General features: G+C 41.6%; 1 protein-coding gene across 2 annotated transcripts in view; it reads right to left on the bottom strand.

Annotated features, from left to right (window-relative positions):
• ITGA2 (integrin subunit alpha 2) overlaps window positions 1-23,209 on the bottom strand; it is a 95,440-nt gene extending 72,231 nt beyond the window's left edge. For both annotated transcript variants that reach the window (XM_010974368.3, XM_064480567.1), the window contains exon 1: window positions 23,035-23,209. In XM_010974368.3, coding sequence (XP_010972670.2) covers window positions 23,035-23,092 — 58 coding nt within the window. In that variant the 5' untranslated portion in view covers window positions 23,093-23,209. The remainder of the gene's footprint in view (window positions 1-23,034) is intronic.
• Between the last annotated feature and the right edge of the window lie 841 nt (window positions 23,210-24,050).

Below are 24,050 nucleotides of genomic sequence, written 5' to 3'. Positions count from 1 at the left end.
TGGCATGAAAGTATCAACTTGATTTTCCCATCATATATTTAACAGTAGTTTCAAATTTATACTCAGTGCTTTCCAAGACACTCAAATGTTTAACTAAAGCTGAAAAGGAGTCTTGTAATTCTTGGAAGATATTTATTAAATTCAACAATGTTAAAAGAGATTTTGATGGCACTGTTCACTATCAAGTTTAAAGAATGCTTAAACAAAAAATAGAATGGTGTATAATTTTTTTTCAAAGATCTATTGCAATGTTACTTTTTCTACATATATTTGCATCATTATTATATTTCTGGCTTCTCAAATTATTTTTGTCAAGTTCATTATTTGTAAGTATTTTATTAAAATTTAAAAATAATCTTTTTCCAGTGTGACAAAAATCTTGGGGACAAAGTAGTTGATGTGCCTCTCTGCCAAAAACATTCTACTGCAGATTTATTCACTCAAAAGAGCTCAGCTCATTATTATTTCTTAGAAATAATGTGCTGGGTGTTGGGGGCAGGTTGGCTCAGTGGTAGAGTGCTGTGCTTTGCATGCACAAGGTCCTGGGTTCAATCCCCAGCACCATCATTAAAACAATAAATAAACCTAATTATGCCCCCTCTCCAAAATAATGGTTAAAATGGTAAGTTAAAAAAAAAAAAAAAAAGAATGTGCCAGGAAGGGAAGGACAAACAATAATTTTCAAATACTCAGTAGCAAAATCTGTACAACTTTACATTTGAAAAAGTTCTTCTTAATACCTGTTTTTTCATGTGGACCACTGCTTCTTTATAGTTTTGAGGAAATAAAATGCAAAAGAAAATAACTTAGCAAAATAAGCAGAGAACCAGAACTGACATTCAAAATACTGCTCTTTCCAATCAACAGTTTAACTTTACCCCATAGCGGAGAATCCAATAAATCCTATTTAAATATGTTAATAATTATCTAACATACTAATAAAGCTCTGGGAGGTGATGTCAAAGTGTCCCCTCTTTTAAAATAGCTAATACTGAAAAGACCACATATGGCTGTATATATAACGACCTCATTTTTTTTCCTATTAATTAGACCTTGGCAGATAATGAATGACATGACATCAAGATGGAGTCCATTTTATCAACTAGCAGTCATATTTTACTATATATATATATATATATGCATATATGTGTATATACTTACATGTATTTACTATATGTGTGTACATATATATGCACATATATATCCATATATATAAAATATTAGTTAAAAGTTTAAATCACATCATTTCATCTTTCTGCTTAAATTACCCCTGTGCCTTATCACTACCCTGAGAAGAAGATCCAATTTCCTTACCACAGTTTCAAAGGTCCTTCATGATCTGGCCCTCGTGTATCTGGTGGCTCTTACTTTCCAACACCCTCCTTGCTCACTGTGTTCCAGCCACACCGGCTTTCCTTCTGTCTTTTGAACACATCCTTCATTCTGCTTATGGCCTTTATAGCTGCTTGACCCACTATCTACAACATTCCTCCCAGCTCAGTATTTATGACTTGCCACCTACTGATCATTTAGTTCTCTGCTCAAATAGGTCTCTGCTGGCCTCGTTGAGACCTCCCCTGACTCCTCTGTCTACCAGCAACACCCTCCTCCTTCAGTACACCAGAATCACAGCACTTGTTATCTGAAATGATCTTATGTATCTACACTGTTTTGTGTCTCTCTGCCTACTAAAATCTAAGCAACTTGAGGGCTCAGACCTTGTATCTTTTATTCACTCCTCTTTTCTCAGCACCTAGGATAATATTTGTCAAGTGAAATGAATTTTTAATGAATATATTTCTTTGATGATGACTTGAAATAGAGAGAAAATTAGGGGGAAGAAAGATCACTCATAATCATATCATTCTAATGTAAGTGCTGTTAATTGGGAAATGCTATTTCCTTCCAGTACTTTTTCCTCTAATACTTAAACCATAGTATATATTACAATTTGTAGACTCCTATTTCTTACTGCTTGTTTGCCTGCCTATGGCAGAATCATCTCAACTCACTTGATCCCCACAACAACTTTGTGAAACAGTAAAACTTGGCTATTATTACCAATGCACAAATAAGGAAACTGCAACTCATGGGGCTTAGATGCTTTCTTGCTCAATGCCACACAATTGGTGGTTGAGTTCTGAGTTCTGAGTTCTGAGTCCTGGTCTGGCTCATCTGCTCAACCTTATTGTCCAGAATTTCCATTCATAAATGGTCTGCTTATTTTCCTTACAAGCATGTCCTTCTCCATCACCATCCCTTCGTTCCATTGATCCTACATCTCTTCTTTCCTGCTACTTCAATCCTTCCCTCAAAAGCCTGCCTCTTTTGGGGGTGGGAAGGGACAGAATGGGATTTTAAAATTTGTAGACACTGACAGGCGTATGTAGAATAGATAAACAGGATTATACTGTATAGCACACGGAAATATATACAAGATCTTATGGTGGCTCACAGCGAAAAAAAGTGACAATGAATATACGTATGTTCGTGTATAATTGAAAAATTGTGCTCTACACTGGAATTTGACACAACATTGTAAAATGACTATAACTCAATAAAAAAAGTTTTTTAAAAAAAGAGCCTGCCTCTTTTGATAAATATGGACAATCTCAGTTCACTATGCTTATTTTTTTCAAATATATGTTCACAACTCACTATCTATGTCACCATTTCCCACTTAGACTATGATAGCTAATTAGCTTCTATAAATTTAATAAGTATTCTGTCTAATTCAATGTCTATTTCCTCTTTACAACTCCACTGCTTATAGTAACATGTTCCTATGTCTGTCCTCATAACTTAACTGGATCATTTGGAAAATAACTACCCTATATGGTTCATTGTGTTTCCTTTCTGCCAAAACATGCCCACAGAGAGAAATGGATCATTCAAAAAAATATTTATCCAACTCCTTTGTGCTAGGCATTTTCCTAGATCCTGGAGATATAGCAATGAATGAAACAGACAAGATCCCTGCTCTTTGAGCTTTCATTCTTGTAATTTGAATAAAAAACAGTTACATCATCATGGGATAAGTACTACATTTCAGAAAACTACAAAGAACCTTGAACTAAAAGTTGAGAAGATGGTAAATCTAAGTTTGAAGGCTTCAGAGAGGTGGTGGCAATCCATCTGGACCTTGGAGGATGAGCTGGAATTCACTACCTAAAGAGGAAGGCCAGGGTATTTCCCGGCACAAGAACATCCTGCTCAGTATCATGGAGACATGAAAGAGAAGAGTGTGGGGAGTATGAAAAACTGGCACAGTAAGTCGTAGATTATTTCACTGATTTATATATTCCAGGTCTATGTTAGATGCAGTGAGTTTCAGGGTGACTTCAGCTTTGCCCTGCCAGGGTCATGTTATCACCCAGAGTGTAACTCTTCCCTCCCTTGCCCTCGTGTGGATGTCGTGAACACAGTAATAGCACAGCAGAGTATTTATCCAAGGTGACCTTGCTGTGCATTTGTTGACAGTAACTGAGCCCGTGCATTCAGCGAATCTCACCAAAACTTACTGCAAATATAAGCAACATATCTCCTAGAGGTTTAACTAAATTCCTCTATGTCGCCAGTTAAAAGGGGGTTGTGTTTCATCCTTGATTATAACCTGGCTTGTTGCCATTTTAATATCCATAGGCAAACCAGATAGTTAAACACACATTGATTAATGCAGACTTTTTTCTTCTACTCACTTAAAAATTTTATAGCACCTCCTGCCCTGAGAGTTCCTGTTCATCTCCGAAATAGATTTCTGGGAAACTTTAATAATTTAAGAATTTGTTTCAGCAAATATGGAGTTTATTCTCCCATTTTATCCTGTAGCCCTATTTTAAATGAATAGATAATTCAAAAGAGAAATAAATAAATGTTTTGGGATTAGATAGAGTTAACCCAGTTTTGTTCTCAAAATGTAGTGAAGCTTGCTCTGAAAGGAACGAAATCTTTGGGAAACAAGAGTAGAAATAAGTGTATTAAACAAAACAATTCATTTTATATTCAACAACAAAAATTTGTTGGGAAATTTTATTTACTTCCATGATGTCATTGTTAGAGCTTAATGACATATATTTGTAGTAGAAAGTGGCAGAAGGAGAATCTAGTTGGTGTGGCCAGTGCAAAATTTAAGCATATCTACATATGTTGAAGGGCCGGTGGTGCAGGCTTTTCATAGAAGGGGTTCCATTGAAAAAAAGATTCAGAGAGATAAAGGGGGAAAAATTCATATCTCTTAATAAGAGAATTAAGGCAAAAAGTAAGAGGTAGAATTAGGAAGAGATGGTATATTGCATTCTGGCCCATTCCTGCAGATGTTGGCTGGCATTTTAGGGGGGCAATGTCTCTGTGAAATAGTGAACAAAAACATAAGAACTCCTTCAGTTATAAAATAAGTAAGTTAGAGGGATGTAAGGTACTGCATGGTGACTGAAGTTAATAATACTGTACTTATATTTGAAAGTTGCTAAGAGACTAGATCTTAAAAGTTCTCATCACAAATAAAAAGTCTGCAATTACGTGTGGTGGTGGATGTTAACTAGATTTATTGTGGTGATCATTGTCAATATATACATGTGTCAAATCATTGTGTTGTACACCTGAACTAATATAATATTATATGCCAGTTATATCTCAGTAAAAAATAAAATCCAAATGAATCATGTATGGGAATGCTAAGGGCCTGAATCTCTATGACAGTGCAAGCAGAGGGTGTCATAGCTTTAAGGCGGTGGAGCACATCTCTCGCCCATGCCCGGTGGGGACTGGTCCTCAGAAGCTGCGGAGGTACTGGCAGAAGCAGGGGTATAGGACAGTGACCTGAGCATTGCAGGGGCAACAGGAGGGTCCAGCCATCGCCGAGACATGGGTGAACACTATTAGGGGACAGCAAAGTTTCTGAGAACTATGCTCAACAGTCCAGGAGCAACACCCTCATTTAAATCAGGCCTGGGTGAAACTCTAGGTTTGATCGGTCTTGGGGCAAAATTTCTCCCCATCTGGGGGGTCTGAGAACCTAGAAAACAAGTTCCCTGCTTTAAAAAAAATAAGAGTATGACAGGCATGGGATAGACATTTCCATTTAAAAGGGAGGGATTGGAAGGAATAAAGGAATCGCTGGTACCTAGACAGTTTAACACAGCAGGTCAAATTCCATTAGGTTTCAAAGCCTGAGAATAATCCTGTGTTGCTCAGGACTCCATCCTCACGGTCTGCAAGAGCCCTACGGGCCTCTGCCTCTCTGTCCCCTCTGGTCCAAGATGGCAGCCTTTCTGCTGAGACAACATTTCTAAAAACTTCATAGGTCTCCTGTGTATGTCATGAGCATCCATGCCATCAGACAAGAGAGCTCTCCACGGATCTTTCCTGGATGACTCTGACTCTATTCCTGGCCTCTGCCGAGGTGGTTGAGAGGATCCATGAATCCATGAATCATACACCTAATCCATTCAGCAAAATGTTTTCCAACTGCACCCTTGGCCTACTCTTGAGAGCACACTTTCCTAACAATGAGTCTCCTAATATTTGCTTTTGTGGGATAATCTGGGCAGGCTGAGAATTTCTCAAATCCTTAAGTACTGTTATTTTTTGTTTAACATTTCCTTCCTCAATTTCTCTCTTTCCTTTTGCTTTTTACTACAATCAGCAAGAAAAAAGCAGATGGCACCTTCGACATTTTGCTTGGAAATCTTCTCAGCTAAATATCTCAGTGCATTGCTTGAAAGCTGCCCACACGACAGTGGGAGATAATTAGGCCAAACTTTCTGCCACTATATAACAAGGATCACCTTTCCTCTAGTTTCCAATAACATGTTCCTTCTTCCCTTCTGACCCCTCACAGTTTCCACAAGACAACCTCCATAGCTCCTCTATCTAAATGAAGAAACAGTCACAGATTTGGGGGACTAGGAGATAGAAATATCTTTTGAGGGACCTCCATCCAATTCAACTCAATACAATGGGGATGCCAATAATGTAAGATCCTTACTGATGTTTACCTGGGCCATTTCCTGGGGCCGTGTTTGCAGGGAGCAAACTTGAGGGTGAGGTCATCTCTCTCTCTCCAGGACAAAGAACAGTTTTGCTGACTTCTTGCTATAAAACAGCAGGTCACCCAGCTCAGTTTTTCTCTCTCAGAATGCCACCTACTGTGTGTGCAGGCACCCATTTGCATCTCCTCCTGTAGCCCTCATTGAGACTTCAAGGGGAAGCACAAGGGGAACTGATGTCCACATGCTCACGCTCATGCTGCCCGCTGCACTGTGAGTAATCAAGTCCTTCGTCTCTGACTCAAGAATCTCATGTCATCTGCCAGCATCCATGAAACAGTAACAGGCTAACGTATTGGCTTGTACAAAGGGTAAAATCAAATACAGACCTGTCAGAGAATAAAAACTGGGGAGCCTGGATATTGAGGGCAAAAACTGGGAAGCCAGGATATTGAGGGCTGAATGACAATGAAAATGCATACCTCTTGGGGGTTCAGAGAAATCCTGGGAGAGCATTGTATTTTCTTACAAGGTGGAATAGGAACTTTAAAATAATCATATTTCAATTTTAAGAAGCAGACAGACTCTAGCTGAACTCTGGGTAATAATTTCATAATTTGTTGTGCTTCATAATTTATGGACACTTTTTTTATAGTGAATGCATATATCATTTATTTGACTATTACTCTGTATTCATATTAAAGAAATATGTGCATCACTTCCATGGCCAGAAATGAATGCATGAATATATTCTTAAGCCTAAGGGGTTGTTATCAATGAATTGTATCTCTCCCAGATTCCCACGCTGAAACTCTAATTTCTAATATGACTATATTTGAATACAGAGCCTTTAAGGAGGTAATTAGATTAAAAGAGGTCATAAAGATGGGACCATAATCCAATAGGATGGGTGATCACGTAAGACAAGGAAGAGACACCAGAGATCTCACTCTCTGTATGTGTACAGAGAAGAAACCACATGAGGACACAGCCAGAAGGCAGCAGTCTATAAACCAGGAGGAGAGTCATTTCCAGAAACCAACCCTGATGGTCCCTGATCTTGGACTACTATCTCCAGAACCATAAGAAAATAAATATCTGTTGTTAAAGCCGCTCATTCTGTGGTATCTTGTTATGGCAGCCCCAGCAGACTAAGACGGGGTAAATCAGATGATACCAGGAACTGTCAATTTACTATTCTGAGTTTCAAAGATAATTCTGTCAATACACAGAGGCACAAATATAAACAGAGAGAGAGAGATATACTAACTCCAGTTATATCATTTAAGATTCATAGTTTGTATGAAAAAAAAAAATCCAAGAGTTTTTGGTGACAAAGTAATTGCATCAAATCTTGGAGAACTGTAGCATGGAGTTAGGTGATTTTGAGGCCCTTGCACATTTTTTGACCTTACAGGCAATGAACATTTTCAAAAGTCCACAGCAATTGCTTCTTAAGTCCATTTATTATGATTAAGTACTTCCTAACAACTCAATAGATGGTCTTTTCTTCATAAAGATGTTGCAGGATGAGTTGCCGTTTGGCAGGCTGTCTCCCAGTAGCCAGGAGGCCCAGGCAAGTTACTGGAATACTAGCTCATTGATTCACTTTCTGTTTTAACACTTTCTTCCTAAATTCCTTCTGTGTGAAAGGAGAAACTCCTCTCTCTCCCTCCCTCTCTTTCAGAATAGCAGTTTTGTGCATTTACCACATCAGCGCCCACTGAATAGCTTACTCAGTAACAAGATATGCCTCACATATCTCAAGGCCATGTGTGGAAATAATTGGCATAATTGAAGTTAGTATTGCTTCTATCATATCTCTGGTCATAGGTCTTGTCTCTGTAAACTCTTGGTTCCGGTCTTCCCCTGACTTTCTAGCCTGCACACACCCTTCTTCAACTCCCAGGATACTTACGAATTGCATCTCTTATTGTGGTGTACGACCCTGAAATAGTACTCCGCTGTTCTCGTGGGGAAGTTTCGTCTCGATAGCTGTACAAGCATTGCCTATCCAACCCGCCTGACCCCACCCCCTACCTTATCTTTTTAGCTCACTCGCTTGGACTCCCAGCTTTTCCTTAAATGCACTCTGACCTCAAGCCTTTTATATTTGTTCCCTCTGCATGGAACACTCTTCCCAGAGAGCATTCTGTTTTGTGTCAAATAGCAACCTATCAGAGCTGCCTTTCCTCACTCCCCGGGATCCCCATCTCCTGCTATTCATGCCTTTGTGTGATCCTCTCCCCCTGAGTGAGGGCAGGAGCTGTGACTTCGAAACAATAGAATTGAAGATTCAAAATGTAGAATGAAATATCATAGGATAACACTTCTATGATTACTACATAAGATTGTAACTTTCATCTTGCCAGTTTGCTTTCTCTTGTTGGCTCTGATGAAACAAAGAGGACCATAAGGCAAGGAACTGAGGGCAGCCTCTGGCTGAGAGCCAGTGAGAAACTGAAGCTGTCAGTCCAACAGCCCTGGAGAAAATTAATTCTACTGACATTCAAAGTGAGCAGAAATGGATCCTTCCTTGGTTAAGCATTCAGATGAGACCTCTGCCCTGGCCAACACCTTGACTGCAGTGTTTTGAGAGATCCTGAAGCAAAGGACCCCAGTGAAGCCAAGCCCAAATTCCTGACCCACAGAAATTGTAAGATAATAAATTTATATTATTTTAAGTCACTATATGTGTGGTAAGCTGTTACATAGCAGTAGATATAACATAACCCCACAGGATATAATACCTTCCCAATCCACACTCCCTGCCCAGCATTCCTGTCCCCCTTATTTTGCTATATTTTTCTTAATAGAGCATTGCTACCTCATGTGTTATATATTTTATCTTTTTAATTTGTCTGTCTCCCTAATTAGAACCTGTACAGGAAGATCTAAGTTTTGTAGGGATTAAAGCATCTATAATTTGAGGCAGGGTGGCTTTTTAAGGGAAAAAAATTACAAAGTTATGAATCAAATTCAAGTACAAAATTAAATATTTATTTAGGATGAGAAAAGCAATCCTAGCAAATTATATATTTTTAAAAGCTGAAAAACAGAAAAAATATAACACACATTTTCTGATGCCTGACATACTTCTATAATACCTTTTCCCTACAGTTTTTGGCTCTATATCTTTTGATCACCTCTTCACACACACTTGACAATTTTATAAAATAATATTCTCTAAAAAGTATTTAAATTTAGGGGGTATGGTAAATTGGATTTTTAAAATTTCATTATAGTTAAGAAAAGTTCTTTTCCTTTTCATAACTCCGTATTTGTAATGTCATGTAAATGTTTAGGACGGTTTTCCAGTATCATACAGGAGGTACAGTATTTCAAGGCACCTCAAGTTTTCTTTTAGAGGGATTAATCCAGAAATGTTTTGAGTTGATGACATGTATCAACCAGTTTGTTGCTGATGTCTTTGTTTACATATGCTGTATTAGGGTATAAAAGAGACAGTGATCTGAGCTTTTGCATATTTAATAAAAATATCAGGCATGTGAATACATGGAAGGAGGTCTGCAGAGTGAGGGTCCCTGAAGCATAAGCATCTCACTGGTTTTCTGGTAAATGTGCCTTTGTCCCTAAAAGTAGGGACCTTGTTTTCCTGCCATATTTGTTTACTGCTATATCCCTCAGTACTCAGAGTAGTGCCCAGCATCTACATGGTTATAGGTCAGTGATAATCAACTGAATTAACAGGTAGACTGCTCATTGTCTGACTTTCCACCTAACAATAAATTATGCATATAATGAGAGATGGATAAAGACCAGGTTCGTTAATAAACATATGTTCCAGACTCATACTGGTTCAAAGGAGGATGCTTGAATGAGGGCAGGTTACCAAGAAGATAAATAGGTAGATGGATTAAAAGACAGATTAATAAATATGTATACAGATAAGTACAGACGTATGTCTAAACAAATATAAACACACATGTTATTTTCGATTTAGAATTTTAGAGTATATTTAACTTCGCTTTTTACCTAGCTATAGGAGAGTGCTAGAAAGAAGACCAACTACATTTGGGGGTGATAAGGTGGCAGAATGCTGGAAGTACAAAGATTATTATTTTTTAACTGAAAAAAATCCACATACTGGGCAAGACCAACAATATCTCATTGGCCTCTGAGGTTTGCATAGCTCTGTGACCTTGGGCAAGTTCCTCATCCTATACAAATAAGCCAGTGCTTTTTCACCTGTGAAATGGACATAATCTATGAGCCGACCTCATTGTGACCAGACAGTGTCTATAAAACTCTCAACCCCTTGTCCAGCAAATAATGAGTGCTTAGTAAAGTCAGCTTATTTTTTTCACTATTAATATCATTATATGTTTCTGATGAGAGCAAAACTTTTGAGAAATTTTAAAAGGCATACTAATCTAGGACCCCACTTCCACTCCTAACATGAAAAGCATATCCTGAATACACTTCCATTTCAGTTTCTGAGAACTGCTGTGTAATGGTAGGAGGCGGTGTGCCTGCATTTTGCTGAGGCACGCTCAGAACACACCACGAGAGCCAACGAAGTATTATCAGCCCGTGGACCCTCCAGGAAGCCACAAAAGCAGGAAGTAGGGTTACTCACACTCTGACTTTAAAACTAAGAAAACAGACTTCAAACTCTCAAGTGTAGCTAATCATTGCCTAGAATATGTACGACAACAGAAAATGGTCATAGGTAGCATGAGATCCTTTAAACACATACAAAATTATGAGAAAACATTCCCAATAGCACTGTCTTCACGCTGAAAGTACAATACTGCAGAAATAATTTAGAAAGAAGCTTCTCTCTCCTCTCAAAATAAGCAACTAAACTTAGAAATTACAGGCCCTTTGAAAATGACCACACTCTCACTGTATACAGATTTTACCTCTCCAGCGTCTGGCTGATAGCTATAATGCTTTAAAAAAAAAAAAAAAAAAAGTAGTACAAAAGCCAAAAGCACAAAATGACCCTTAAAATTGCTTTTGGAATATTTTGGTGTAAGTTTCCTGCTTTCATTAAGAGAGGAAAAATGCAGTTTTTCTTTAAGAGTCCTTGTTTGGAGTGTTAAATTTTACATTCACTAAGGACCTAGGTGCTACCATTGTCCTCCACAGGTGACGTTAGAAATGGAAAGCACAGCTCCTGGAGGGGCTGCCTTGAACCCAATTCCTCCAAGTGTCTGACACTACTGCCATGTGAGCGTGTCCATTAAGGTCCCTTAAAATAATGAATGATGATAAAAATGGATGAATACCAAGTATATGGATTTTGAAAAGTAACATTAGATAGGCTTTTACAGTTTGCAAATACCTTTCCATTCATAATTCCATTTGATCCTCCCAACGGCAGGGAATAGCTTGCCTGTGACTTACCCAAAGTCACCCAGGGAAATGGCATTAAAATTAACATTTAGTCTTCAGAACCAGAGTTCTTTCCCTGATGCCGTGAACATTACATGTGCTTAATATATGTTTGGTTAGTGTAGTGGTACTCTGCTGGGAGTTATTTTGTCCCTTGGAGGCATTTGGTAATGTCTAGACATATTTTGGGTTGTCACACTGTGGAGGGGAGAGGAGGGGAGAGTCTACTGGCATTTAGTGGGCAGAGGCCAGGGACGCTGCTCAACACCCTACAGTGCACAGGTAGCGCCACATGCCACTCCCACTGTCCCATCCCCCAAAAGAATCATCTGGTCCCCAATGTCAACAATATCAAAGTTAAACAACTCTGATCTAAACAATCAACACTCTTGTAAACACCATTACATTGATTAAGTCACTGTGGTGGTTTTAAAACATGTCTGGGACATAGTTAACACCCTCCAGCATCATCAAGATGTTGAGTAAGTCTCCTCTCCGAGAATCTAGGTGGGACTTGGTGATTGCTTTGATGAACAGATGCAGTTGCATGATTTCTGAGTCTAGGGTAGAAAAGACCATCCAGTTTTTGCCATTTTGGGGGGAAACACTTGACTTTGAGTCCCTGAGTTGTCCAGCAAGAAGTCAGGCCATCCAGAGGGCGCCATGCTGGAGAAACCTCTTGATGCGATCACATGAAGAGAAAAAGCTACCTACCCTCTGATGTGATCAGAGAAACCTCAAGCTAGAACTGCCCAGACAGTCTCTTCTCAAAAGTCCTACACAAGAAGCCATGAGAGATAACAATGGTTTTCATTTTAAGCCACTAAGTTTTAGGGTTATCGGTTACATGGCGATAGCTAACCAGTCTCCAGATTCGGAGACTCAAAGTCAAGTGCTCTGGCAAACAGAATGTCTTCTCTTTCCCCTTAAAGGGTTCCAACTCACGGAAACATGGAAATCTTAACTAGACGACTGCCATCCCTCAAGTAAAAATGAATTAAAACCAGTCTGTGGGAAACAGGTGACAAAGAGATGTTTGTCAAAGAGATTTTCAGAAGAAATTCTGAAGGCCATCTTGAAATGATGGACCATGCACTGCACATTGGAGTCCTGGGCTTTAATCATTTCCAAAGCTGGTGATTGTAAAATTGAGGCATTTACTAGATGACATTTTGAGGTTTCTTCTATGCCTAAGTTCTAGAATATCCTACTCTACACATATTTTTCAAAAGATGGGCAGTTTTAAATTATAACTTAAAAATACACCCTGATGAATATAAAGAATGAGGATTAAAATAAATATGAAGCACCACTTTACAACCACAGGACTACAAAGTTTAAAAAAAAACAAACCCCTACAAAAAGTAAGTTAAAATCTACTGTTGGTAAAATTGGTAAAAACCCCCATTGCTGATGACCACACTGTACCGTATGCAACAAGGGCTAAAAAATACACACGCTTTGACCCAGTAATGTCTCTTTTGGAAATTGTCCAGAAGGAAAAAGAAAGAAAAAGCTTCTTGTACAATGATATTTATAGCTACATTACTTGCAGTAGGGGGAAAAACCCACAGGAAACAACCTAAATATGGGACAATGGGACAATAGTTGACCATGGCATGGCAGGATGCATTAATGTAAAGTTATAAATACGAGGGCCCCATGGAAAAGTATATACAAAAGACATCACATGAAAAAAGTAAGCCAGTCATTTTCATATAAATGGTGAATTTATCTATAGGAAGTTATATTTACTTATAAATATCAAAAGAAATATATTTTTTCTGTTAACATGAATATTTTAGTATGTCATTTTCTATAAGAATATTAAGATACTCTGCTTTCTAAAGAAAAGTTATAAACTGAAAGTATTAATCAAGTTTAGTACTTGAATGTTCAACCTCAAGTTTATTTATATTATGCGAATTCTATTTTTATTTTTAAAAAATTTTTACCAGTCATTTTCTGAGTGCTTACTATATGCTAGGTCCTGGGAGTACAATGATAAATAGGATGAAAGGTGAGCTTAAAAATGTATTCAGAGGGAGTGACAGTCAAGCTGAAGATAAATTACGGTGCTGCTTTATGAGAACAGAAAAGGGGAGTAGGAAAGAGTTTTTTTAGGGGGAAAAAAGGTGTCTCAGGACAGGAAAGAGTTTTTTTGGTGGGGGGTGGGGGAAGAAGCCTGCACTATCCTAATGCTTTTATTCATCTTGTTATTTGTCAATAGAGCCATCCTAGTTAGACATTTCAAGACAAAAGAGAAACATTCCAAAAGCAAACAAACTCTCGAAGTGAAAAGAAAAGTTGATCAGCTAAAGGGAATAGTTTAGCCAATTTGGAGAAACCTGCAAACAGAGGGTTTGGGGCATATACTAGCTGGAAAGAACTGGGAAGTTTTCAGCTTTGCATCCATCCAGAAAGTGTGCCTTTAACTCACATTACAGGAGCTGTCATATGCGTTTCATTCATTCGACAAAACTCAACTTGGCACAAGTGAAGAAGACATGGGCGCCGTCTTCTCTGCGATCCCTGGGAGTTAGAGCCACATAAATAGATCACCGAGATAGGATGTGACAACTGCTGTGGAAGGGTCCACGTGAGGAGGACAACTAGACTGGATTAGGGGTTGGGAAGGCTTCTTGGGGTGGTTAAGCCTCAGGGAAATTGCGACTTAAAGGATGTACAGAATAGGGGTTGGGGGCTGAACTGTATTTTAGAGAGAACACAGATAAAGGTAAGAGACCATGGGATTGTACTCTTAAAAAGAGCTAAGGTCACATCTCACTTGAACCATAGCCCCCCAAAAGTAATAAAATGACACAAATATATTAAGGTCTGATGATTTGGGGGCAAAAAATAAATACTGTACTAATAAAAGGGATTTATTAATTACTGGATGCTATGGTCTGAATGTTTGTATCTTATCAAACTTCGTATGTTGAAATCCTAACTCCCAAAGGTGATGGCGTTAGGAGGTGGGAACGTTGGGAGGTGCGTAGGCTTTGCCCTCATGAATGGGATGAGTGCCTTATTTAAGAGGCTCCAGAGAGGCCCCAAGCCCCTTCTACCATATGAGGACACAGCAAAAAGGCACCAGCTGTGAACCAGGAAGAGGGCTCTCAGCAGAATTCAGCCACGTGGGACCTTGCTCTTGGACTCCGCAGCCTCCAGAACTGCGAGCGATGCCTTTGTTTACAAGCCAGAGGCCTGTGGGATTTTGTTACAGCAGCCGGACAGAACTAAGACACATTGATATTTACATAAATTATTTATGTAACCATCTTTCAATTTGGCATTAAGACTTTTTTATTTGGGCTATTTAATTACATTTTATACTGAAAGAGAAATAAAGATCACATAAAAGTCTCCCAATTTTCAAGGTTAGGTCCCCTCACCCCCACCACACACACACACACACACACACACACACACAACGTTAACGAGTACCTAGAAAACTAAGTCCATTACTCTGTAATATCTATTTCATGCACTAGCATTCAGAATACCATTACAAAAAGGTTATATAATTCAGAAAGTTCTGTGTCCATATTCTAACAAGTGTCCAAGAAGCTATTTGGTTAAAGGATCTGAGGGAAGCTGGCAAATAATTTGGAATAGAGTTATCTGACAGAACCTACCAGAAGGCAGCCTGTATGCAGTCTGCATTTCTACATGGTATCCATGGAAATGAGATCAGGTCCGAACAAAGACAAACAAAGGCCACCTTCAAATGAACCAGGAGAATGACAACTGCCAGTGTTCAAGGCACCCATGGGCACAAAAGCTTTGCACACGCTCTTCAGAACACAATGAAATAATCTCTTATACTGACAATACGGTGTCCGACACTTTTTTTTTCATTGCTCTGTTTAAACATTAACCTCATTTTTACACAGAAAGCCTTTCAATGACTAGGAGTTATGTACAGCTTCTGGAGTAAAAACTGTCTCTAGTCACTTTAAACTAATCACAGGAAGAATTGCAGTCACCCTTTCAAAACATGGACTAACGTAGCGATCTTCACTGACAAAACGGCCCAGTTTCTGTGAACTGGTTGGTTAGCAGAACAGACCATTCTCTCAAAGGAAGAAAAACATGTTTGAAAATTATTAACAGTCCCAATATTCAATGGGCCTGAAAACAGTACAAAAATATGCAGTTCAAGTTTATACTGGTTAGGAAATGCAATTTACATGTACAAGAGTCAGAAGGCATAGACCGGATAAGACACTTGAATATAAGTACTTTGAATTAATTCTAACATCAACAAAATTAAGAGTAGGCATTAATTTCTTTTCTAATATATATTAAACGGAAATGTTTAAGATGCCTTGGAAAAAAACAAAAACCACTGAGTTACACAGAAGTAAAGGCTTTAAAATTTTACTAACAGAAACTTTCCAAGATGACACTAGTTCTCTGTGCCAAATGGAACTATGATTTCTGAAAGGCTGTTTGGGGATTTTTATTATACTGGCTAGAAATAAAGCATTAAAAGCTTAGCTGGAGAAACATAAATCTATAGCTTTAAAAGAATTTGTTTTTTTGGAAATCTGACAAAAGCACTGAACTTAATTCTATGAATAAGATTGGACTATTGTTATGTATTACACACCCTAAAAACAGCACTAAGCTTATTCATTTCAACTGCTTCAGTAAATATGTTCTGAAACAAACAAAAAGGTGTACATGGGCTCCCTCGTCCACCCATGCAGTCCCATAGTTCTGCTGTCTTTCCTCCTCGAGTGCCTTGATCAGCCTCACCTTTCTCCCATCAATTAATACCCTCTCCGTTTCATAGCACAGAACTGCTTTCCTCTCCCTTCTCTCCTGTGACCTTCCGTGGTTTCTAATCTGTCACGGGGCTGCTGTTATTGTGGGTCATCCAATTCCCCCTCTTCTTTTTCCCTGACAGCATCCCTTCCATGGACACCAGTGCCCCTCCTCTCCTCTCAGTTTCTCTTGTTTTAGGGACTCCTGCCACATCCAGATGCCTCAATGTGATTGTTCAAGACTTACATGTATACCATGTGGTACCCTAAGTGATAGAAGGAAAGAAAGCTCATCACCATAACGTTTATGAGCACATGTTTCTCCAACAATTTATTTGTTTGTCTGTTTTGAAGGCAGCACTCCCCTCTCGTGCCTGGAGCTCCTCTCTCCTCTCCTCCTGCTGAGCTTCCTCACACTGTCCCTCACCTCCGTTTACTCCTTGGCCTGCTCCACTCTGCTTCCCGTTTTTTCCCTTCATGGAGACTGCCCTCCCCAAGCGAGTCAGACTGGCCTGACTTCTCTGGAGAAGCTGACCTTATGGACCAACTCTTCCTTCTTGAAACATTCCCGTGGCCCCCACTCTCTGCAGTCCCCTTTCTCCCACTCCAACTGCATCTTCTCTCTCTGTCCTGACCCTCTAAGGTAGTTCCTCAGGTTGGAGCCAAGTCGTCTTCTAGTCTCTGACTCATCAGCGTCATGTCTTCAGTCACTCTGTAGATGCCCACGACTCCTACATCTCTGTCCCCTCCTTGCTCTCCTCCTGTTCCTAACAGGGCTCTGTATCACCATCTACCACCTAGATGTGTACACCTAGATGTCAAACTCAACCTGTCAAGCTGAACTGCCCACCTCTTCTAACCTGCCCTCCATCAACACCTCCTGTCTCAGTGAATAGACCCCTTCGAGTTGTTTCCATCAGAAACCCAGGCCTTGGTATGACCTTCTCCCCATCTCCCTGCCACCAGAGTAAATCAATCACCAAATCCTGCCCATTCTTCCTTAATATCATCCACATCTGTCCCCAGCTGTCTTTCCCTACTGCCACTGTTGTTTTTTTTTTTTTAACCACCATCATCTCTCAATCGTGGTTCTAAACTAACACTGACACTAGGCCCAGTTCTTTCGTAAGTGGTCTTGGTGCCTTTAATCTGGCTTCTATTCACTCCACCATCCGCCCTGCTGCCAGAGGGACCTGTCTTAGGAGCCAGCCTGAGCATGTCGCTCCCCTGTTAAGGCCCTTCAAAGCCTCCCCACTGTCCTCAGGATCAACTTCGTGTTCCTTTCCATGGCTCACAAGGGCTCACCTCCCAGCTCTCACTTTCTGTGAATACCTCGAGCAGTGTGTTCCGGGCATAATGACCTTCTCCTTTGCTATTCAAGCATCTAAGGTGTCTAGTCCAGGAACTAGGAGACTTGGGTCCTATTCCTGATTATGTTACCAGATTATCGCTTTCAGCCATTTTACAAGGAGAGAACTGGGCTCTGACCTCTGAGGCCCTCCACAGTGGATCTGAATGGCAATGATTACTTCCTGCCCCCATGACGACCTCTCTAGAGGTTTGCTATGTGTCACAGTCATAGTTCTCCATCCTCTGAACTCAGCATCTCTTTCTGTACCACTCATTCAGCAATTAATTACATGAGACCTTATGACATCTATTATGTTATAGAAACTTACATCTTTATGTTATAGGCATAGACAACACAACAACCTAACAAAAACAGCCTAAGTTTTGAATTACATGGAAACTTTTTGAGACACCGAGAGGTACGATGGCTCTAAATTTCAGTAGCTCAGAAACTCAAAGACAGTATCAAAGACCTGCTTTCTTTTTATCTTTCCACTAGGCCAGTATATTGGCTTCATCCCCAAGCTAGCTGACATCACTGTTCAAGGTAGCTACGGTTGTTCCAAGATTCACATCGAGAACTGACAGTGTGTTTATTAACCAGCACCTCCCTTAGGAATGAAAAATTCTCTCCCAAAGGTCCCTAAATGTATCTCCCTCCACATCTCATTGGCCAAAATTCCATTATAAGCCCACGTCTAAATCAGACACGGGTGAGAGGTATGGCACCAGCAGCACCGGCTCCATCCAATCATCCTTCAACACGCCCTGGGTCTCCTGGCTGTGCAAAGGACGGGGGAGCCCAGTAATCGGACTTCTGTCAGAAAGGAGGATGCCAGGGCATAAAATCGGTCAGCACCCTCCAAGGACTGAGACAGCATGTCTTCCTCGTGTGTGGGCTTGTTTCCATACAGACTACAACCTCTCTGGACCACATTCAAGTTTCCTATGGTTCCGTGTTGGAGCCAGCACATTGCCTTACATAAAGCAAGTGTTGCATGAAGATATGATCAGAAATTAGTCTTATGGAATTCACTGCAGCCAGATCAACAAAACATCTGTCATCGGAAGGGGCATGATAGGAATCACTTGCATACACAGAACCTATTGCTGTCTCAGGACTTGTGGGATCAAGATTCTTCTCTTTAGAGAGCCATTATTCTTTGTTTTCTTCCAGGTAAATCATTAGTTACCGTAACAAGTTAAAACACACACATACACACAACCTCCACATCTTAATTGGCTGATTGGAGAAATAGCTTCCCATGGTTTTTTCTCTTCTACACTGTGCTGAATCTTCCCATAATGCCCCAAGCCTAGCAGGGCTGGCAGTCTAGAATAAAACTGTGCCTTTAGTGGTCACATTTACATGACATCAGGATGATACTTTTGGTCCCAAATATTCTCCCTATTCTTCCTGAAATTCTTTATTTTTGACACACTGACTGAACGATCTTCATTTTGCTGAGTGTCTAAAATTCCCTCATTAGCAGCTCGTGTCTTTACTTTAACAGATTCCTTTTTATTATACCCAAGGCTACGAGCACATTAAGCCAGGGGCAGTCATCACCCACTTTAGAGGGAATTCACTTGAACTGACGCATTCACTGACTCTTGGTGTTGAAATCTACCTGTCTTGGTGGTCATCTCAAACAAGGTGGTACAGGCAACACTGGAATTTTAATTTGTCAGGACAGAGAAGCTGCAGCGCTAGCATTTAAGCAATTACTTCCAAACCTGGCTGTACATCAGAACCGTATGAATAATTATTTTTAAATACTGAATCTTGAGCCCCAATCCATGAATTTGAATCAAAACAGTGGCCTGTGAGTCAGGATTTAGGAGGGTAAAGCTTCATCAGGGTTGGGCAGGTGTAGCTGGAGAGCTTTGCAGCAGGGGAGTTACTTTATCAGATGATGGTCTAAGGCCGTTGACGGGCTGAGAGGAGAGGGGTCATCAGGCGTGGATCCCATAAATGAGAGATTGCTGCAAACTTCCCTTTTTGTTATAAATACTTCCCTACTTTATCCTTTTACTTAGGACTATCTCTTTTAGCAGAGGACAACAGTGTTGCAAAGGGATGAGGAAAAAAAAGGAAAAAGCATTAAGGCAGTGAAGGCAAAGAAAACAGTCTCGAAAATATTCTAACAGTAAACATGGTATGATCAGGTGCCGTCAGAACACAGAAGGGTGTGTGCACGTGCATATAAATGGCTTGGAGTGTGTGTGTATTGCGTGTGTGCATAAGTGCAGCATGTGTGTTTGTGTGTAAGCGTGTGCTGGGAAGTGTGGTCGCGAAGGCTGTAGCCAGATGGCAAAGGGCTTTTTACGATGTGCCACAAAATTTGGACTTTGTACTACACGGGATGGGGAGCCACCAGACAGACGTCTGAAGCAAGGGGGTGGGTGGATACAGATAAGTGTTTAGGAAGATAACACTGGTGACAAAGAGGAGAATGGACTGGAGGGAAAAGAGGCAAGCACAGGAAGACCAGTTTAAAAATGATGGTAGTCCAGACACAAAAAAGTGAGGGCCTGCACCGGGTGGCGTCAGAAGGTACAAGAGCCGGGGAGAACAGACTGAACTTGGAGATGGGCTATGAGGTAGAAAACAAGAGAAGAGTCCTTGTTTTCATGTTTGCAGGACAATGCTGCTATTAAACATTAACAGACAATACAGGAGAAAATTTCAGGGGACAGGTGTTGACTTCAGTTGGGGACATGTTGAGCTGGACGTGTGTATAGGGCACCTAGATGGAGATACTCGGCAGCAGATGGAAACGCTGATTGGGAATCAGGAAAGGAATCTGGCGGGAGATGCTGGCTTGAGTGGGGAGCTGGCCGGGAGAGAACTGATAGAATGAAGAGAATCCAGAATGGAACTCTGCAAACACCACCCAGGACGGGGCCAAACAGCAAGTCTGTGAAGGAGACTAAGAAAGAACAGCCAGGAAAGTAGAAAAACAGGGAGAACAGAAGCCAGAGGTGGAGGGTGTTTCAGAGGAAAGAGCTGCCAAATTACATACTAAAGGAGGACTTGCTTACTAAGAGGGAAATTAGAATATTTACAGCCTGAGGGGAAAGTAGGGATTTGAAAAGAATCACTAGCGAGGGGGTGCTCAGGAGCAGAGTACCAGAGGCCCAGAATCCAGGGGGAAGGGTTATCCTCGCCCAAGCAACACACTAGAGAATGTCAATGATGTTGTGCATTCTTAAATTACATTTCCCTTTCCTCTATGGACCTATTATTTAGTTTATGGATTATCCAGGCGTCTTATGGTCTTTCTTTTCCATTCTCAACCTCCCAGTTACCATTTCAATGATTGCAAGCGCTTAAACCAAGGAACAATCAATGAAAGGCGATAAATGTGTAACTAAACTCCGAGCATGGCTTTTTCTCAAATATCTGTGGGAAGGTTTATGGAAATCAAATTAGAATCTATGTGTTAAAATGAAATTTCAGGGTTTTAATTTTCTGAGTGTTTGGCTGGAGCATATGAGAGATGTAGAAACATACATGCGTATGAGCCTTTCATATTTTAACTTGGTATTATATATTACACATTTATACATGGCTATAATTTATAAACAACTATATGTGTGTATATAAGGGTAATGATGAATACTCAAAAATTGTATACAGATTGGGTCATGCCACAAAAAATTACAGCTGCCATTTTTCAATTGTTCATGTTAATTAACCTTGGATGTTCATGGTATCAAAACAAACAAACAAAAAAACCCATGATGCTGCTTCCCTAGGAACTTCAGTTGAGATCACAAATGACAAAGCTTTATTGTGATCATCCTGAATTAAGAGAAAACCCTTGGGGGTGCAAATAACTGGGGCAGGAGGAAGGAGGAAATATAGGAACTACCCGTACAGATGTCATTCTAAATCATCTCTCCTGCCTTGCAGCCAATAGTCCTTATTAACCAACTCAAGGTAAAATCTCCATACCTGACTTCATGCCTGGACCAGCACCACATTCCACTGAAGTATTTCTCACTGTTTTTGGAAAAACAAGCCTCAACACTTCATACATAAGAAAATGATGTTATGTTTCCATAGCTTCTGTTAATAATGGGTAATTAAAGAGAGATGAAAAGCTTAGATTGCAATGTCCATTAGCTCTTGGGAAGGTGGTAGTGTTCCAGGGTCTGATTATCAAAGTGAATCTGACTTTATCTGAAACCCCTAGGTTAGGGCTGATGATTCCTCAGAACACTCTTGGGGTCCCAGGAGAGAAGAGCTGTGAAGCACCAGATGCAGGGTTAGACAGAAAAACTAAGATGCCTGTTCTCCGCTCTGGGGCGGGGGTGCTGTTTCTCTTCCTCTAACCTGGAGAAACTGCTACAGGGTCATCTGAATCAGGTTTCTTCCATGATAAAGAATGGCAACTGGGGGGAAGGGTATAGCTCAAGTGGTAGAGTGCTTGCTTAGCACCCACAGGGTCCTGGGTTCAATCCCTAGTACCTTCTCTAAAAGAGAAGAGTAAATAAGTAAACCTAGTTACCTCCCCCCCCCCCACAAAAAAAATTTAGAAAAAAAAAGAATAGCAACTAGCTAAACACCTCTAAGGAGATCTATCTTCTTTGTAAAAACAGTTGAAAATCTCAGACTAATTTTTGTTGTTGTTGATTTGATAGCTATTCAAACTACAAAATACAAACGTGACTCCCCCAAAGTTCTTGAAGTAAGCACACACTCGCTCTGGATAAGGTTTGGAGGAAGTACTCTTGATGGGCTGTAGTCCCGCTGCAGCTGGGCACCCTCAGCCTAGTTTCCCCACTTAGTTTAAAAGGAATCAGGTGGTGGGTGGGCCAGGCTCTCCCCTCCTTGCAGTTGGTGCTGCAGCTGAGGGTAATTCTCTTCTAGCGGCGCCTAAGAAGAAAGTGGAAAGAACTTTTCCTGGCCGAAGTTCACATTCGTTGAACAGACGACGTTACAACAATAAGAGGAAGGCAGAAGGGAAGGAAGAATTCTCCTCTGCCAAGAATTTAAGAAGCGCTTGGTTTTCCTCTGTCCCCTATGGGAAGACACGTCCTGAAGAAATGGGGGCATCATTCACACCCTGGGGTTGGAAAATAGCATTGTGGGCTCCCAGGCTCCTGTAAAGCCACCAGGCATCATGCTGAGGAAGGGCAGGCTGCCGCCCAGGACCAGATTTCCGGGACGCACAGAACCTCCGGGTCTGGGTCTGGTGCGGCACCTGTCTGAGCCAGATTGCAGGATTCTGGGTCTCCAAGCTCCGCACTAATCTCTACTCCCCTTGTGCACATGTGCATGTGTGCCTAGAAGCAAAGCGCGCTTCGAGTTGACTTTGAAGGGTGCGTAACAGACAAGGTGAGACATGCCTTATGGGGACACCAGGCGGGGGAGAGCGAGAATGGGGAGTCTCTTTCCTTTCCGCTCTAGATGGCTGAGAGCCTGCGTCCACGTGGAATCTAAGTGAAGACGCGCTCCGCCTGGGCCCTGGTGGCACAGGACTCCTCGCTCCTGCCCCCAGGACCCAAGCAGGTCCCTCCTGAAACCGATGCGGCGCAAACCCTTCGCTTACCTTGACTGAGCACTAACACCAGCCGCAGTAGCGCGCCGCCTGTCGGTCCTGGCCGCATCGCGAACCCGCCCTGGGCACTGGAGCTGCTTTGGGTTTGCACGGAGACCCCAAAACCCAGAAACTCTTCAGAAAGCGTCCCGAGAGCTTCTCTCCTGCGCCCGGGTGTGAGCAGGAAAAAGTTGCCCGGCAGCTCCTGGGGCGGCAAGGCCCGCCCCGGGCCCGCCCCTCCGCCTCCGCAAACACCGGGCCTGCCCCCGCCCCGCCCCGCCCCGCCCCGCGGGCTGCACCTGGGCTCCCGCACAGCCCCGGGAACCTCGCCTCCACCCTCCACACGGTCCCAGCCCCGGGATTTCGGAAGCCGGGGGTGGGGTGTGGGGGGGACAGCGCCCTAGGGGCCTTTCCTGCTCCGGAAGGGACGGGCTGGGCACATCAGACGAGCGAGAGCCAGCCTGTAACTACCCCGCCCTCTGGCAGCCTGACGCCCGCCCGCCGGAGACCCCAGGTTCTCCGGAGACCCAGGCCCTCCTGCAGCCCTTCCCTCTCCCCGCTCCTGGCAGGGGTGGGAAGGCGGGGGTCTCGAGCCTCAGCCACGGCTCTCAGGGCTGCGCCGTGCTTGCCTTCTCTGTCTTTCCCAAGTGGGTGGAGAAACGGACAAAAATAAGCGCAGAATGACCAGGTTAGAAACTAACTCTACAGGAAAGAAGATCTGCCCACACGTTATGATTATCCCGAGGCGATATTTAAGCCAGACCTGCTGCAGGGGCCCGTGTGTGCGTGTGCGCGTGTTATAAACCCTCATTCACGCCTCTCCTCCAAGAGACTAAGAAGCCGATTTGATTACTAAATTTAAGCGATTTACCTCAAGACACAGAGAAGAGTGAGAGCCCCCTCTGAACTCGTGATTCTTCCTCTTTGTTACACCGTGAGCATTTTCTTCCATTATTTCAGTCTCAGATCTGGAAAGAGGGCGTTCTCTAATCATATCTGAGATCTTTACTTCCCAGCCTAGGATACAG

Source organism: Camelus dromedarius, chromosome 3, assembly GCF_036321535.1.
Source record: "Camelus dromedarius isolate mCamDro1 chromosome 3, mCamDro1.pat, whole genome shotgun sequence".
Classification (NCBI taxonomy): Eukaryota; Metazoa; Chordata; class Mammalia; order Artiodactyla; family Camelidae; genus Camelus; species Camelus dromedarius.
The sequence above is the reverse complement of the archived record's forward strand: the minus strand, read 5'-3'. Positions and strand labels throughout refer to the sequence as shown.